The 19,477-nt window shown below is 44.0% G+C and overlaps 1 protein-coding gene across 1 annotated transcript in view; it reads right to left on the reverse strand.

Moving 5' to 3' along the window:
* The window catches only part of PHF19 (PHD finger protein 19), a 1,075,260-nt gene that overhangs the window by 159,857 nt on the left and 895,926 nt on the right, over positions 1-19,477 (reverse strand). Inside the window, 3 exon segments of the mRNA XM_044058373.1 lie at positions 10,277-10,310; positions 10,313-10,443; positions 17,253-17,320. Of these exon segments, the coding sequence (XP_043914308.1) occupies positions 10,277-10,310; positions 10,313-10,443; positions 17,253-17,320 (233 nt within the window).

The following is a 19,477-nucleotide window of genomic DNA, read 5'->3' on the forward strand; positions in this document are numbered from 1 at the left end:
TTCGCGACAAAGGGGATAAGACCTGGTTCCCCCCTGTTTGTTTATGTACCAGACTACCGACATATTGTCTGTCTGGATTGCAATAGTCCCCAGAGGAAGAAGGTAGTGGAGAGCTTGCAATGCTAGAAGCACCGCCCTCATCTCTAGGACACTGATATGCAGAGCGGTCTCTAGGGAAGTCCACGTGCCTTGGACGGTTCTGCCCTAACAATGCCCCCACCCGAGGCGAGAAGCATCCGTGGTCAACGTGGCTTGGGGCGGGGGAATCACAAAGGGTCTCCCTTGCCTCAGCTCTCGAGAGTGAAGCCACCAAAGAAGGGGATCCCTGCAAACTCTGCTCAGTGGAATCGGGGAGCTTAACGGGTGGAGTAATAGTGACCACTGAACCTGGAGGGTCCATTGTAAAACCCGCATTCGCAGGTGCGCATGAAGGGATAGACCATTTGCCGCTGCCATAGACCCTAGTGCCCTCAGGACTAGCACTGCCGCAGGAGCTTGGTTCTGAAGAAGAGTAAGCACCTGAAGCGACAAGCTGCTCAGCCTGTCTGACGTCAGAAAGGCTCGAGAAGCATAGGTATCCAATCTGGCCCCTATGAACTCTAAGACTTGTACGGGGCGAAGGAAGGATTTTTGAAGATTCACTGAGATACCTAGACTGTGGGCAAGAGTCAGAGCGTAATCTCTTGCAACGCAGAGTTGATGCCTGTTGGCGGCAGTAAGGAGCCAGTCGTCTAGGTACGGGAAAACCTGAATGCCCTAAAGTCTCAGGTGGGCTGCAACCACTGCCATGACCTTGGTGAACACCCTGGGGGCTGAGGTGAGGCCGAACGGAAGAACCCTGAATTGATAATGACTGGCTCCCAGCCGGAAGCGGAGAAACCTTCTGGATCGTCTGTCCATCAATATGTGGTAGTACGCATCCTTGAGGTCTATAGAGCACATCCAGTCATTCTCCTGCAGCAAGGGGAGAATGGATTGAAGTGTGACCATCCGGAATTTTTCCTTGGGGATGAACAGGTTCACAGCGGACAAGTCTAGGATGGGTCTTAGGACCCCCGTCTTCTTTGGCACTAAAAAGAACCTGGAGTAATAACCCAATCCGGACTGATCTGGGGGGACAGGCTGGATTGCTCTTTCTTAGCAACTTCGAAACCTCTGAAGCCGCTGCCTCCCTCTGATCGGGTGGAACATTGGGGAGGCGTCTGCTTAAAGGGGGAAGGCTTAGGAAGGGAATGGAGTAACCTCTGGATATGACGCGGAGGACCCATCGATCTGTAGTAATGGACTCCCAATTTGACAGATGCTCCGTCAACCGCCCCCCGACTGCCTCCAGAGATGGACAGTCGGGTAACCCTCAGGGCTGCTGCGCCGGTCTGTCCGTGAAAGGCTCTTTAGACCCGAAATTACGCGGCCCCCCCTCTGCCTCTGGGCCGGCATCCACCTTGTCTTCCTCTGCCTCTGGAGGACGAGGGGTCCGAAGCTGGATGAGATTGCTGAGACTTGCGGAACCACAGCTTCTTTTGTCCCCTCTGATTCCTTGAGAAGGATCGTTGAGGATTAGAGAAGCGGACCGCAACGGCAGACAGTATCTTCCTGTCCTTCTCGCTTTGGACCAGCGTTTCGCGAATGGTCTTGCCAAAAAGCTAAGACCCGTCAAAGGGTGCATTCCCGAAGGACGCCTTGAAGGGTTCCGCGAAATCGCAAAGGCGGAGCCAGGAGCGACGCCACAAGATGACCCCGGCTCCGCTGGCCCTAGCAGCTCCCTCCTTTGCATGAGAGAGTAGCCACATGGACGTGTTAGATATGGATTTTAGAGTGGCCATACGAGTCGGAAACACATTCTTGTCCTCGACCGACATGGACTCCGGGGGGCTGCAGCGTATTCCTTAATCAAGTCTCGCTGTAGCCTAATGGTATGTGCCATATAATTCAGCGCCCTCACAGAGAAGGTCGCTGAAGCAAACATCCGCTTCCCAATGCGGTCCAGCACCCGAGATTCCTTATCCGGCGGGTGGACCGAAGAACTCTCTTGGGCGAGTTCTCTCTTCGTGGCAGCCACCACCAACATGGGGGGGGGGGGGTCAGCTGGAGGGGACACCCAGGAGGTAGACGGGCCTGCCTCAAACGCCTCCAGGAACACGGATTCATCCGCGGAAAGTTTTTGGGCAGACCACCCCCCTCTAATACGCAACATCTCCATAATGTCTCCGAAGGAGACATCCTCGGGGGGTGATCTTGGGGAACCCTCCGTTTCATCCAAATCCATGTCTGTGGTGATCGAGTCAGGGGAGTCCAGGTGCCTCCTTTTACACCTCCGTTTATGAGGGACCTCCTCGGTGGGACTGTCCGAGGAGGGCTCATCAACGGCTTCCTGTTCCTCCATGGGAACCGGCTGGAGGGCTTGGGCAGGCTGTCCCAATGGACGGATGACGGAGGATAGACCCATATGCAGCGGGGGTGCGGGAGGATCTGAAGCCCGGACCGGGGACCTGGAGGACCTCGACAGCACCCTCTCCACTACCTCAAAAGCCGAAGGAGAACTACTCTCCCCAGGCTCCGAGAGCAATCTCCTCGGCTCCGAGGTAGGGACCGGAGTCGGAGCCGATGCGGTCGGATCCGAGAGAGAAGTGTGCTCTGACCTCAACGGCGCCGAAGACACATCAACTCTCCCGGATCCGACGCTCGGCCCACGGCCCCGAGAACTCTGATCCGAAATACTCGAGGGCATGGTCGGTGAAGAAACTGGAGCTATCGGCGCCGATGAATCCCCGGCTCCGAAAGGGCCCGGATCTGATGACTCCAAAACCCGAAAACGGGTTGGAGGAGGAGTGATCGGAGCGAAGACAAGAGGCCGCACTCCCCCCCTGAGGGGGGGGGGGGGCAACAGCACCCCCATCTGCATTTGGGTCTGCAAGAATCGACGCATCATCCGATCCATATCTGCGTCGGTGAGGATCCTGGTCGACCTGGAAGAAGTCAAGGCAGGCCAGGAGGGTCGCCTCGACGACCTCGATGGAGACCGGTACTCCCCCTCCGGCAAAAAACGAGGCGAACGGAGCCGAGAGGGGGAGGATCCGGAAACCCTCGAGGGAGAGCTAGCCAGCTTAGATGGCAGGGCTGAGGGTTGAATCTCAGCCCGCCTTTTTTGAGACCTGTGTCTCTCCTTATCTTTGTGCCTCTTCTCTTTAGAGGAAGAGGCACCAGAGTCCCCCGAACTCAAATCCAAAGCGGGAGGTTGAGTCCAAGGTTAAGCGGGGGGAGCGGAAGGCACTGGGGCTGAGGAGACAGCCTGAGCCTTGGAGGGGGAGGAAGAAGCAGCCGAATCCTGGGGGAGCAAGCCCGCCAGGATCAGCCTATTCTTCCTGTCCCTAAGTGCCCTGGGGTTAAAGGCTGCACAGATTTGGCAAGCCGTTGATAAATGGGCCACCCCCAGGCATAAAACGCACTGAGTGTGGCCATCAGCAGAAAAAAGCTTATGGCCACACTCAGTACATTTTGAAAAAACGGCCTTGGTCCCTTCAGCCATTACCACAAATACACACACCCCCAAACACTAAGTGGGGAAGTGGTGGACACAGAAAACTAACACTACTACACAAAAAAAAAACTATTTAATTAACTATACTGTCTATAGGGACACTAAACAAACACACAACAATCAAACTCTGAGAAAAAGCTTTTCTCTAAGAGAAAAAGGAACAGTCTCACCAATTTAGCTAAGGAGCTCTTCAAAAAGTAGCTGTCTTCAGCCGTGGCAAAAACGATCTGAGGTAATACAGTTAGTGACAGGGGATTATGGGGAGGATCTAGGAGCTCAGATCTTGTAGCTTGTGAAACTGCTGGCTCGGATCCGATACCCACAGGTTGCGGAGCAAATGAAGTAACTACTTCAGATTCAGCCTTATGAAGTCCTTAGAGTTGAGACAACTTCTCCCAAGTGACTGTCATCCAAGAAACTCCAGCCAGGTAATACAAGAAGTCTGGACATCAGAAAATGCTGGGTGGGTCTATCTACAATCAGCTGCCCAGAAGAGGGAATGCAAGGAAACCACTCTGCTGCAGTAGCTCTAGCATGTAGGCAAAGGCTTTTAGGAAGACCTTGTGGAGGAGGAGAAGAGGAGGAAGAAGAAAAAAGAAGCCAAAAAAGAAGTTATGTCTTACCATAACGTCCCATCTGTGGTGTCGATCTTCACTTTTCCTTGACTGTGGGCTTGGTTCAGAGCCTCTGAACCGACTCAGCCATTATTCCAGCCCGCTCCCTCCAAATCTCTTGAGCTAAGCTCTATTCACAATGCTCCTCACCAAATCACCTTAGATCCGAGTTTGCAAAGTATAGTGACAGACCAGAAGAACATATAATATGAGGCAATACTATACTGGCTAGTCTATGAGAAGATATAATCCACCAAGAATTCTAAAGGTAGGGGGAAGGAGGGGGGTGTCAAGGATTAGTGAAGATCGACAACACAGATGGAACATTATGGTAAGAAATAACTTCATTATGGTAAGAAATAACTTCTTTATCTGACATTGTAAATCTTCACGTAATCATTGACTGTGCGACAGAGTCACTAGCTACCTGAACCTTGGGAAGTCTCATGGAAGAATATTCCTGAGCACGATCAAGCCAAAAGATATGTGACCCCTAGAGACCAGGTCCAATTTGTAATGCGTAATAAAGGTGTGAGGAGATGCCCAAGTTGCTACTGTACAAATCTCATCTAAAGAAGCTTTGACATGAAGTACTGTAGATGCTGCTACAGCTCCTGTTGAATGAACTTTAACCAGTCCTGGTGGATGGGTGCCTTTTTTGTCGTAAACAAAAGTAATAGAGTCTTTAACCCATTTAGCCAGAGTGACTTTAGACACTGGTCTTCCTAACATAACTGAAGAAAAGGAAACAAATAGTTGGTCAGATTTTCTTACATCTTTAGTTCTGTGAAGGTAGAAACGTAACCGTCTGTGAGCATCAAGTAAACGTGAAGGTAGAAACGTAACCGTCTGTGGGCATCAAGTAAACGTGAAGGTACAAACGTAACTGTCTGTGAGCATCAAGTAAACGTAGACAGTACTCTCCTTTGTTAGAAAAATTGGGAAAACAGATTGGGAGATTTAAACCTGATTGATGTTTGACTCGGAAACAACGTTAGGAAGGAAGGAGGGATTCATCCAAAGGGAGACCCTATCTTTATGAAAGACTAAGTATGGAGATTTGCATGACAAGGCTTGTATTTCAAGATATTCTCCTGGCAGAGGTAATGGCTATTACAAATACAATTTTCCAAGACTGGAAACTTTATGTCACAACTGGCTCATAGCTGTAGAACCAAATTCAAGTCTCAAGGTGCAGAAGGTTCCTTGTATGGCGGTCTAAGCATTAAAGCTCCCTTCAAAAAGGCTTTACAAACTTTATGAGATGTAAGGGATGAGCCATTGCACCCTATATGGAAGTTAGAAATCACAGCCAGATGCACTAACTATGGAAGCGGAAACGCCTGCCTCAAACAGTAAAGCCAAAAAGTGTAAAACGTTATCAACTGGCGCTAAGGGTCAAGACTACAGTCTACTGACCATTTGGTACATTTCTGCCACTTGCTGTGGTACAGTTTTCTAGCTGAAGGTTTGTGGTGGGCTAGAGCAATGCATTGGACAGAGGAGGAGAGGAGGGATCCCTGGCTATCATGGGAACTGGAGAAGCCACTCAGTGAGCCTAAGATGCTCTATGTTTGGATGAACCAGTCCATCCAGGTGGGACAGCAGGTCTGGAGCTGGGTCCAGTATCCATGGTTTCAGACGTAGATGAGACCATAGGAAAGGAAACCAGACCTGTCGAGGCCAGAATGGGGCAATGAGGATTATTTTCTTCCTCTACCTGTTGGCTTTCATTAGAAATTGAGATATCACTGGAATCGGAGGAAAGGTATCCAATAGACCAGGTGGCCAATCGTGGAGAAGAGAGTCTCTGGGTGACTCCCCCTGTGGGGGAAATCAGAGCAAAGTAACTGCTGCACTTGTTGTTCAGATGGGAGGCAAAGCGGTTGCAGGAAGGTTGGCCCCAAAGGTGGAATACTTTGTCCACCACTACTGGATTCAGAGACCACTCATGAGGCAGAAGAATGGTTCTGCTCAGCTTATCTGCTATCACATTGGAGCGCCCCAGAATGTGTGTTGCCATTAGAAAGCGGTCAGATGAAATTGCCCATTGCCATACTCTGAGTGCTTCTCGACAAAGAGGGTATGTCTGGTTCCCCCTTGTTTGTTGATGTACCAGACTACTGAAATGTTGCCTGTTTGAATGAATTGCAATCATTCCCGAAGGGAGGGCATCTTGAAATGTCTGCAGTGCTAAAGAGCACTGCCCTCCTCTCTACAACACTCCTCTAGCTGGGACCAAGTGCCTTGGACCAGATAATGACCCCCGCCCCCATCTGGGATGCATCCGTAGTCACTATGGCTTGGGGTTTCGAAAAGGTAAAGGGTCAGCCCAACAAAATTTGTTCCAATTGTAGCCACCAAGTCAGGTCTTCTTTGCATCAACTAGTGACCATAACAAGATAGGATACTGGCTGATTCAGTGGGGACCATTGGGAGGCTAAAAGCCATTAAAGGATTCGCATGGGATACCTGGCCAGAGGAACTAGAGTGATGGAGGATGCCATTGACCCTAGAGCTTGTAAAATCAGCCTCGCTGACATTTTTCTTTTCCAAATGATCTTGCTGACTTGTGATCCGATTCTCTGGAGCCTTTCTAAGGGAAAAGAAGCAATGCCAATGATTGTGTTTAGAGCAGTTCCGATGAATTCTAGCTGCTGGGACAGTTCTAAATGGGACTTTTCATAATTTACCGATATTCCTAATGTGGAACAAAGATGCAGAGAATAATCCCTTGACTTTAGGAGTCTAGGCCTGGTGGAAGCGGTAAGGAGCCAGTCGTCTAAATATGGAGACACTCGGAATCCTAGTAGTCTGAGGTGGGTTGCTACCACTGCCATGCGCATTTTGTGAACACCCTGGGGGCTGTGGTGAGACCAAAGGGCAAGACTCTGAACTGGTAGTGACTGGCCCCCAGACGAAGCGCAGGAATCTCCTGGACCATTTGTCCATTTTTATACGGTGATACACATCCTGGATATCTATGGAGCACATCCAATTGTCTTTTTCTATGAATGAAAGTATAGACTGAACCATGACCATCCGGAATTTGGTTTGTTGAACAGATTTGTTTAACTGGCTGAGATCTGAAATTGGTCTCCAGTCTCCTGTTTTCTTTGTCACTAAATTCCAGAGCCTATCTGGTCTGGTGGGACTGTTTGGATGATTCTCTTGTTGAGCAGTTTTTGGATTTCTAAAACTGCCGCCTCCCTGTGACAGGGTGGAATGTCTGGGATTTTCCTTGGACTTTTTGGATTTTCTAAAAAGGTAATTTTGTAGCCTCTGGTAACAATCCTCTGCACCCATTTGACAGATGTTATTGTCAGCCAGGCAGATTGATGCAGGGATAAATCGACCCCCGACTGCCTCCAGAGGAAGGCGTCCCTGGGACCCCGGTTCTGCGGGCCATTATTGCTTCTGGAATGGCATCTTCCATTATTACTTCCCCCTCTGCTCCGGCCACAGCCCCCCCCCCCCAACTTCTTTGGTTCCTGGAATAGGGCAGTAGAGGAGTAAGGAAGCGTATGCCCACGGCAGAGAGCATCTTTCTCATATCTGGCTAGTGTCTCTTTAGATCCTTTAAATGGAGCGTTGAAGAAGAAGACATAAATTGCTCTGCAAAATCGCATGGGTGCATCCAGGTGTGTCTCCCGATTGCTACGTCTGAACCCTTGTTCTTGTCATCCCTTCAGCACCATGAACAATTAGCCTAATAGACGAGTTAGAGGTAGATTCCAGGGAAGCAAGCTGAGAAGCTACTTGTCTCGAACTCCTCAGCTACTGCTCCTGAAAGAGTATCTGATGGCTCTTTAATCAGATCTCTCTGAAGCCTGGTGAAATGTGCCAAGTAGTTCAAAGACAGATATCTGTCGCATGTAATTTCACTTATTCACAGAGCCAATGCTCAGAAAGCAAGTCACATTTCATACTGAAGTACAACTTACAAATGAGTTAAAAATGTGCAAAATAACTGAAAGTAATGGGTTGTTTTTGCATATATATATATTTAGTGTGGTTTAACATATCTTCTTTTAAACTGCATTTGACAACATTTTAGTGGTGACACAAAGCAGCATTCTAGGGTGACATCAGTGTATAAGGTATTACTCAGAAACTACTGGCATATTTTAGTTGCAGCTTTGATTAGTTTTAAAGTGAATGTCAGTTGATTCAGGCCATTCTAGTGAAGTAGTCTGAATGCATAAAGTCTTTGGACTTAACTGATGGTGTGCAGCTTTGCAATAGGTTATTATACTATTTAAGTGGTTTGGCTCAAATGAAATGAGAACAGCTTGCCTTCTACTTCTCCCAGAATTGTGCTTTGAAACCCATTTTTTTGGAAGAGGCTTGAGGAATTAACATTCACAGGAAAAGTGAACTGTAGGCATGTACCAGAATTCTCCTGGTTCACTGATGGGAATAACTTTATTGCAATAAAGGCACACAGGATTCAGGGTGGAAGATGAAGAATTCTTCTTGCCAGTAATGTTTCATGGCCTTACTCTCTAGTCCACAGCTACACAAGTCAGAGTGTAGTACACATGAATCAGCTATAAGATGCCTCATAAAACAACCAACAATTTACGGCAGCATATACAAATGGTCAGCCTTCTTTTGTGCCGAAGGACCTATATACTGGTGTTTCTGAACAGAATAAAATGGCATTCCTGACTACAACCTCCACGATTTATCTTGCATAATCCAAAAATAAATCTTCAAAAAATTTTGAGGGAAGGAAAAGGGACAAGAATGTCATTTTAGACAGTGGTTTCATAAGCCTGACTTAGACAGTGGTTTCATGAGTCTGACAGAACTCCCCCCACAAGGGGTCCTTAAGAGTGGTACTAGGAGGTAGGAAGGCCCTTTATCCTAGTCAGCCTCAAGCACCAGGACCTCAGGACCTTCAGATCTATCTACAGCACAAGAATAAGGCCCTGTATAGCTGAAGTACAATGACAAAGTTAGATGGCAGTTCATTTTAAAGGTTAGCACAGGAAGCTCTGTGCAGCAACAGTAGAAATGCAGACTTATTATGTATGGAGTGTGGGACTAACACTAATCACAGTACCTAACAAAAATGTTGAATGATGCTAAATTCATAACTGCTCAGCCATTTTTTACCACATGCAGAAGTTATTGTCAAAGCTCAGCATGGGGAAAGGAATTCCTGACAGACCAGCAATGGGTGTAGGAGAGCATCTAGGGACAATTTGATGCCCCTCTCCCTAAAAAAAAATTTTTTTTTTTTTTTTTTTTTTTTTTTTTAGATTTGCAATCAATATCCCATTCAAATCTAAAAAAAAATAACAAAACATTACTCTTACAAATGATCAGTTTAACATAAGAAAGTTGTTTTATTTAATACTACAAAACTGTAGTGCACAGCCTACAATTTAATACATATATGCACAACTTTAGCACAGATATTTTTCTTTAAAGACAAAGACATTTACTCCAGTAGCTACTTTGTTAGGCCACATAAAGCTGATGATTAAAAAAAAAAAAAAGAGAGAGAGAGAAGATATAATAAGGTCACCTACACACACAGACAAATGTGCATGCAAGGCTTTTAGCTTAACGGATTTTGGTTTTGAAAGTTTAGTCAAAGGAAAGGATTTCATTGGCCACGGCGGTGCAGCAGTTAGCTTTGTCACATCACAGCAAGAGGTTCTTCGGTTCTATTCTCGGCTGGAGTGCCTTCTGTGCGGAGTCTGCATGTCCTTCCCATGGTCGGTTGAACTTCAATGACATGCAGGTGTGTGTGTGTGTGTGTGTGTGTGTGTGTGTGTGCGCGCGCATCTTCTGTGAAGGTTGGGCATTGGGCTGGCAACTCGGAACTGTAAAAAAACTCCACTGCCAATCACGAGTGGATCAGTGATCCGCTGTGGCAACTCTTAACCTGGATAAGCCGAAAGATAAGTCAGAGGAAAGGATTTCCCCAAATTTTCCATTTTCGTTCATATCACTGTCATTCCTCCGAAAACCCTAATTTTTATCATACCAATAGAAAAAAGTAACATTTTTGCTGATTCCAAGACAACAATGTTCAGTATTTTGCAGTGCTTACTCGTGCTGTTTCAAAGAAGAATGTCATATAGAATTGTGATTTTGATGCAGACGGTACCTATTTTTGTGAACAAACTTGCTCCTTCCTCTTTTTTCAGTTCAGTAAGCCCATTCTCAGATAAACAAGACACATCTGGCAGCAGTTTGCTTGGAGGGTTTGGAGGTACTCGAATTCGAAGCCGGAAAATGCATTTCCTCTTTTTTATCTCCTTACCACACAGAAACCTGGAAATAAAAAAAAAATGCAATCCTGAACAGCAAATGTATACACTATATGTCACTAAAGTTCTGAAATTCCAAATAAAAATATTTTACTGTAAAAGGAAATGAAATTATATTTAATGTCTGTAATACTATGCAGCTGGTGTCACACACTTGGTATAGAACAGCAACATATCATTCAAAGAAAAAGACATTAATGTTTTCCACCCCTTTTAAATGCCCCACAGAATAAAAGCCTTCTCAACTATGGTCAAGCAAGAAAGGATTTACTTTGCAGACCCATAACAAAGTCTCTAATAGTTAAATGGTCACTTCAGTGATCGTTTCAAGTAGCAGCATTACTATAATAAAAAGAAACAGAATACACCTCTATGCCAAGTTCAGGTTTACTGAAGTGTTTAATTAACTAAGCACTGTACAAAAATAAAAAAAATAAAGAATAAATGAATATGAACAGATAAAATGCTGTTATAAATACAAAAACATGATGACAAATGGAGATATGGGCTAGCTGCAATAAAGTACAATTATGTAAGATACACTTATCCGTAACAATAGATGTTCACATTCTTCAGTGCTGTAGCCTATGGGTTGTATCCTTCCAAGGATACAGCACCCAGCCAGCTTCCCAAAGCACTAACCCCCTCCTACACAGCCCTTTTGGAGCGAACTATAAAAGCAGCCAAAATGACAAAGTCTTCAGGACTTTCTTACTCAAAAGGAGAAAAAAGGGGAACTCATCCTGAACTAACAACAAATAGTGATGCCCACCCATCGTCAACTGAAGGATACTCTTGTGTGGCTCTTACACAATGATATGCCAAATTGATATTCATCATGTCTAGCTATACCATCCATTTCCCTTGCATACACAAGGGTATGAGCTCATGTGGAGTGCTCATCCAGAACCAGACATACCAGATGTGCCATCTGATGTTTTAGAAACTGTTGGAAACCATCTGTCCACCTCGAAAAGAGGAAGTGGCAGGAATAAATCACCTATCCCATTATGAAACTAGGAAAGCCTTGCATCTCCTTTCAAAAGCAGTGATGGGCCTTTCCCCTAGAGCTAGACAAAATGGATGAGTCTATAAATGGAGCTATTTCTACAGCAGGGGCAGTCAGCTCCAAGTCATAGCTCAGAGTGACCATAGTTAGGAGCCAGTGCTCTTTTGTGATGGCTCAAACTACAAAAACTTGGAGCACTACCCCCCACCCCACAGAGTTCCAGACCTGAAACAAGACTGCCGTAATGCTCCAGGAGGTGCCATCCTCTTAGCTATATTAGCTGCTAGACTAAATGACTATTTAGCACCTTCTCTAGGAACAAGGAAGGCTTCTTCCACATCTCAGACTGCTTAGGCCTGGAACAGAAGTGAAGGTTGCTGAATCACACAGGCCTTTCACTCTGGTGTGGGCCTGTTTCCTCCTAAGCAAGTTGCTGCCAATGTGCTGGACAACCTCAGTGAAGAGCACTTTACTCTTGAAGTGGGCATCAAAAATACTGTTCTCCAGTCCCATCTTAGGTTCACTGGCAGTTACAATGCATGCATTCAAGCATACCACTGAAAATCCTAGCCCAGTTTCCCAACTGACTAACAGCACTGTTGGGTTAAGTAACATGCTTAGAAGCACACAGTAGCAAAATGAGGCTGAGGGAATCAAAACCTGAGCTACAGGAAGCAGTTCATTACATCTCATAGCCTTCATCCTCTATACTATTGGTTATAACGGGGAATATTGGCAATACCGTCTTACAAAGGCACATACATAAGTTTGTAGTGATGGCAAATTCATCTGCACAATCAAAGCTGCTGTGGATTACACAGAAACCCACTTTGAAAGCTGTAGTCAGAGTCTACACAAGATTGTCCCTCAGCTCAGATTCAGGTGGTCCCTCAAGCTTTGCTGGTGCTTGAGTTAGGATATGGGACTGGAACCTGTCAGGAAAGAAAAGAAGTTGAGGGCTCTAAGCTACAAAGTTGCAGAGAAATGCACTTTCACCCCACCCAGAATTTTGGGTTCTTTCTCAAGTGACAGGGTTGCAAAGAGCTATGAACTAGAGAAATGTCTGATTAAATAAATCCCAGCTGGCAGCTGTTTCTAGGCATTTGGAGTATGGGCTAGAAGCCAGTAAAAGCTGTAAAAAAAAAAAAAAAAAAAAAAAAAAAAAAAAAAACACCTGTAAATGTCTAAGAGCCTCTACAAAGGAGAGGTACTTCCATGAAGGATAGAAAACGATGTAACAGATTTGTTAGCACTGAATTAAGTGATGTTTCAAAGGTTCCTCTACAGATAGTGTCATTTTACATGCCCTCTTTCCTTTGCTTGGGATGTTCAACACACTCCCTACCTTGTGCAGCATGTGATTACATGTGGGATTTCAGTGGCTTAACATGTAGCAAATGTCACCGAGCAAGAGGTCATGCCTGCTAGTACCAGAGTTCATGGAACTCCCTCATACTCGGGCTCCAGTGAGTTCTTATAGGTTCATAGCAGGTTACTAGGCTAGCGTCCCTAGTCCCCCTACAAGCCTAGCCACGTTAATCCTGAGTCGCCTCAATTGTCTTTGGTTAGATGGACGTTAATTCATAGAGCGCATCTATGATAAACACTGACTACCCCTGTCCACGAGGGACATGGATGCCATCCCCGGGGTGAATTTGCTGTCTTCCCATCCATTAGTCCAGGTTGTGCTCTAATAGTGTCTTCAAGAACTCACTGGTGCCTGAGTATGTGGGAGTTCCATGAACTCTGGTACTAGCAGGCATGACCTGCTGCTCAGTGACAAAACAGAGCAAACGTGCTTGACATTTGCTATGTGTTAGGCCACTGACAGCCCACATGTGATTACATGCTGCACAAGGTAGGGAATGTGTTGAACATCCCAAACAAATGAAAGCGGGCATGTAAAATGATACTATCTATAGAGGACTATTTGAAACATCAATGAATATACTCAGCACTAACAAACCTATTACATCTTTTTCTGAAAGGTCCACAACAAAGGGAACTACAGGAGGAAATTTGGTAAGGATGTGGTTCAGAAATCATGTTCTGCAACACTGATGTCTCAAAGCCTGCTTGTTTCTGGAGTGGTCCAACCTGAAGTAATTAGTAAAGGTAAGCACTGGCAATCAGGTGGCCATGACACAAAGGTTTATAGTAAATACATTACTGAACAACCACTAAAGACAGACATTCTCTTGCTGGAATAACCATTCAACACTGGTTAACAGCTGGTTGTCAAAGAAGCTAGCAGCCAGTTCACACGGGTTTTGCTTGAAACCTGCACTCTCAACCCGAGACAAAAGAAATCAAGAACTGATCCATCTTTATGTGTTAATGGATCCTATGGAGATGGAACCATAGGTGCATATTCTAGGCAAAGTGGTTATTCTGCCTCCTAGTTTCAGCTCCTGTAAAGAAGATTAGCAAGTGAAAGGATTAGCTGAGTGACAAATCAGAATTCACCTTCAGGATGAAATAGGCATTTAAACTAAGACACATCTGATCATTACGGAAAATGAGGTAGGGTTAGCGCTGCCTACAAATGAAAGAGTGAAACACAAAAATTTACCCTGAGATACAAACTACCATCAAGGCATCGAGATTAGAAGTCATATGTAAATATATTAACCAAGTCCAGGACACATGGCAAATACAAGTTCCTCACAGTGGGGAGCAAACACTGTTTAACCAGCAGGTGTTGGTTCAAAATGCTGCTGTCTACAAGATCAAGACAGACCAAGACAGCAGAAACAATCACCATGATGGTGGACTAACTAAGGCCTAGGTTAAAAAGAATCTAACGAATAAAATATAAAAAGTCCTGGACATCACGTAGGTATAAAAATTCTATATAGGTTAAAAAGACACCGGAGGAAAAAAAAACAGACGTCTGAAGATCTCAAAACAGGGCTAGTTCTTGACAAACTGTGAAATCACTTTGTTGTGGTACAAGTAAGCTTCACCTGAGGCTTCCTGACAACTTCTTGGACCTCTCAGGTCTTCCGTGGAGATCAGGTAGTAACACAGTATCTATTGAGGCAGACATACACAAGGATGGAAGATGCTGTCTAGCCACAGTTCTGGAATCCTTAGCTACTGGCTAGGAATAGCCATGGAAACACTAACAAGTGAAGGGGCTAGAACCAGGCTTTAATGGGTCATGGGATCACATGGACACATCTTGGTCTTTCTATAATGAGTCATACTAAAAGTAAACAGATTCAAATAAGTAGAGGGGGGAAGCTGCAGATAAACATTATAGAAGGCTTCCTTGCAACCTTTTGGACCTCTGAGATCTCCCTATAGATTTCAGGTAGTACCACAAAGATGGAAGACGTTATTTTGCTACAGTGCTGGAACCCTTAGCTATTGTGCTGGAATATCCATGGGAAACAACGTATGAAGGGCCTAGAACAAGGCTGTAATGATTCAACATGGATCACAAGGATAAACTTTGTCTTTCAATAAGGAATCTAGCTAAAAGTAAAGAGATTAGAAGTAGAGCGGGAAAGCGCTAAGTAAACTTAAAAGAAACAGAAGGCTTCCTGGCAACCTCATGGATGTCTAAGATCTCCCTAAGGAGATTTGTGGAAACAAATTGACTACAACAGCAACCACACACACAGATGTGGAGGCAATTATTCTACCTCAATGATGAAGCCCCAAGCTCTTTGAATGGAACAGCCTTAGGAGAAGCTACAATTCCATGTGTCACCATATGGCTACAATTCCATGTGTCACCATATGGCTACGATGACAAGTCTTTTTTTTTTTTTTTTTTTTATGAGGAACTATAAGTTAAGATAGAAAACAGATTAGAAGAATTGGAAAAGGGAGCATAGGAAAACCTCTCCATCCTATATAGAATGCGTCTATTGCCTCCTTTACTAAGGAAAACACAACTTGGAACAGGCCAATCTCTAGAGTTTCACACTTCTGGAGAACAAATATAAAACTTCTTTTGAGTCGAACTCCATAAGAGGACTGGTACTGCAATTCAGGGAGTTCTTTAGGATGATGCGACCTCCTTGAGAAAAGGACCACTGTCAGGCATATGTCTGAAGTACCATCAGTTTTGGGTACACAGCTTTAATGTTAAGACTGTTACAGGATTAGCATGTCGTGATACACAGTCCCTCTAGAAAGATCTCAGTTGGTATAGAGACCTCAGTGATGCTAGACCACATTTTATCTGTCTTATTTATTGGTCATTCAAGCACTACATGATGACAGAGTGGAGAAAATGAGTGCCAGAACTGCAGAAAAACATCTGCAGAAATGAAGAACTATATCTGCCTTCAAGAGTTTAAGTGTTTGGAAGTCAAGAAGTAAACTTTACAGTGTAAATATGGCTCAAATGCACCCTCCTGGAATTCTTGTGCTGCAAGGAAATTTAGCAGAAAAATGGAAACTTCAAATCCATATTACTTATTTCTCATTGATAACAGACAGGCCAAAAAGCCTGAAAAAAGTACGGGTCTATATTAGAACATCGAAGTTTCAGAACTTCGAATGTTCTAATATCGACCCCCCTATTCAGCGAATGCTGACAACATAGAACATGTTCCAAAACACACACACACACAACACAAGCACACCAAACAAACTGCAATCCACACACACATACACCTAAAATCTTACATCTAAACCTACACTAAACTGTACATACACCACTAACTATCCACTTACCTTAACCCAAACCCTAACCCCTAAGGTCCGTCACTATCGCACACTCACCCGCGCCCTAACCCTAACTCACCTAACCCGCCCTAATCTCACATCCACACAATCGCACACTTACCTGACCTGCGCCCTAACCCGCCCTAACCCTCACATCCACACAATCGCACACTTACCTGAACCAGACCCGTAATTTTCCACCACAGTGCTGAAAATACTGAAGCGAAAGAACCGCACAACCAAATTCTTTCCCTAGGAAAAAATTTGGTTTTCTGCAGCTTCGCTATTTTCAGCGCTTCCTGAATAGGGGTCGATATTAGACCATTCAAAGTTGCAAAACTTCGATGTTCTAATATAGACCCAAAAAGTGCAACATACAGCATTCCTGCATGCCACGTGTGAAAAAGTCATTAATGCATTTCATTCACTCGAGAAATACAAGTATTAGCATTAAAAAAAGTTCAAGGACTATTCTGAGCCCAGAAAGAACTTGACACTTATTAGAAATTTGATCTGTGCAGGAGTGTAAAGATCTATAATGATGACAGAAGCTTATATTACGGAGTTGAAGAATAGACATATTGACTTCTTAGATAATCTCTTGATGAGGACATTTTCTTTCTTCAATTATTTTAAAAGGATAGATACATTTTAGTAAAGAACTGCCTGGGATAACTTTACAGGAAGCATGTCACTTTGTCAAAGGTAGTTTTGGCAAATGTAAAGAAATCGAAGAGCAGTTTGTCAAAATCATTTTTATCGACAGCAGATTTGCTTTTTTCTCCACTGTTGTGTGGCCTCAGAGTTAGCATACATAATTCCAGGCAGTGTGCTGAAGGTGGCTTTGGCAAACTGCTTTCAAGTTTTTTGGAATTTGCCAAAATTGCCTTTGACAAATCTACAAGTCTGATTTTACATTGGTCCACTGCTCATATGACTACTATGACTACCAAAAGGTAGAAGAAATTATCCTGTTTGCCAATACGTTATCATCAATCACTGAATACACATTTCCTCAACAAAATCCCACATCCTGTAACAGGAGCTGAAACACAGCTAGAAGGGAAGACAGGGCTTAACAGGTTTACAAAGACAAATACAACACAATACTGGGTTCTCACCTGCTTTTGTAACTTTTAAGTGCTTCAAGAAGGTGTGGATTTCGTTCTGGAAGGGGTGTGTCAGCCAGCTGCAAAGAGCAGAAAACAATTTAATTATTAATATCACAATTTCAGATTAACAGTAGTTGAGGCCAGAAAGCACAGAAAGGCAACAGCAATACCCTAAAAGCAACAGCCAGCCATAACTGAAGTTACTAAAGTCTGGAGACGCAGCTCATCTCTTGGGGGGGGGGGGGGGGGGGTTGTTTAGAAACATGTTACTGAAATGAGTTTATCTCTAGGATTGCAGATAACATGCCACGCTGTACTGTGCATGAAATGTATTCTTGTTCATCACGCACTTCTTTCCCAGCAGAGATGGGATTTTTATAGCATCAAAGCAGACACCCTTACTACATATTCTGGACAGAACCTGGGTGCTACTGTCACACATTTTCAGCATGACAGAAAAATAAGTAACACAGCTGGAAAATGTACAATAAGTATTATGCTTTTGCTTGTGAGCTGTGGAGATGCTTATGTGTAACTGGAACAATGCGTATGATGGTCAGGGTTTGCCCTGACTACAGAGCTGTTGGTCATCCATCATTTGTAGATGTGATCAAGCTGTTCATGATGGGGTTAGTGGGAGGGATAGGAGATTCCCTGTAGGGTTGGTCATGCTAACATAACCCCTAATTCAAGCTGGAAGATGGTAAGCTTTGAGACAGAAAAGGCACATGAAAACAAAGTAAGAAACAAATAACAGTGGTAAGCTTTGAGACAGAAAAGGCACATGAAAACAAAGTAAGAAACAACAGCAATGCGTCATTTATACAAAAGCATGTTCCAAACAAAACACCTGAGTGTGTCTGATTCCTCAGCATATACCCAAATGTGAGTTACAGTGAAAAGCTATCTACTTCTTAAGTCCAACTTCACAAGATTTAGTGCATACAATACTTGTTAACAAAAAGTGCTACACCCGCAGCAAATAATCACTAATTCATACAGAAAGTACACATAATAATGATCATATAATTGTTAACCAGTTATTTTCAAAGACATTCTATGTCATGCCAGCCTTAGTCATGAGGCTTGAGGGACCTCAATATATTGGAAACACTGAAATATATAAAAATAAGTCCGTTTCAGCTACTCTGACCACAACTGTTTGTAGGTTGTGGTGGAACAACTAAGATAATTACTACAAACATTTTAATAGGTACGGTCCATGACTTACACTTTTACTGACAGCATTCCTCAGAATGTACTGAATGACTGGCATAAAAATTTGAAATGGGCTACTCTTTCCGAATAACCTTCCACCATGCAATTTCCATTTTCAATACACTGTGAAAAACAATGACTGGGATTCAAACATGGGCACTGTGTGGTTGCACAGTGTTTTAGTATTCAGGGGTTTGTTTAGTGAGGTAGCTCACAGCATAAAAGACATGCAATATGCATTCTTATTTATCCCTGCACCTTTCACATGGCTGCTAATTAGCAGTGCCCTATGTGCTTATTGTTACAAATACCACCCTAGATATCCTAAGGGACAATGATTATATATTTTACTGTGATGACCTAAATACCAAACACCATTTTACCACAGTATTTGATGAGATCTCAATAAAATAGGCAGCAGAAAATAGCTGAATATAACCCAAAGTTACATACCATAGACACAATACAAATGTTTTAAGAAATAACAAACCTGGTACTACCTCGTTAATTTAATCAATGTGTAGAGGAAAACGTCTTATTAGGATAGTCTCAATCTAAATGTCTCTTGTTACAAATGTCACAAATTGGGACTTCACAAGTTTAAAAGTTATCATCATCTGGAGACTTCATATATGGTTGTGGTCTTCATAGCTGCATACTACGTCAGTAATAATGCCGTCCTACCAAGATTCAGCTCATTTTCAGGTTTCAGAAGCAGCTGTTTAAGTTCCTGACTTCAAGTGCCTTAGATGATTCATCAAAACAATTTTGATTATGCAGTGAACCATTATTGGCATTCACTGACATAGAATTACAAGTTCCACAGAAACCCAAGGTCGGGTATGGCTCTTTTTGAGACTGTCACTACTTCATAAACTTAAACCAGGGTGTCAGGCAACAGACATGACAAAAGTATAACACCTTAGATAGTCAGCATGCTTTAGAAAAACTTTTTCTTATTAATAAACAAGTGGAACCCTGACCATTTCCCACACAAATACAAGGCCTGCTGTGAA

Source organism: Protopterus annectens, chromosome 16.part0 (assembly GCF_019279795.1).
Source record: "Protopterus annectens isolate FY-2018-M chromosome 16.part0, PAN1.0, whole genome shotgun sequence".
Taxonomy (NCBI): domain Eukaryota; kingdom Metazoa; phylum Chordata; order Ceratodontiformes; family Protopteridae; genus Protopterus; species Protopterus annectens.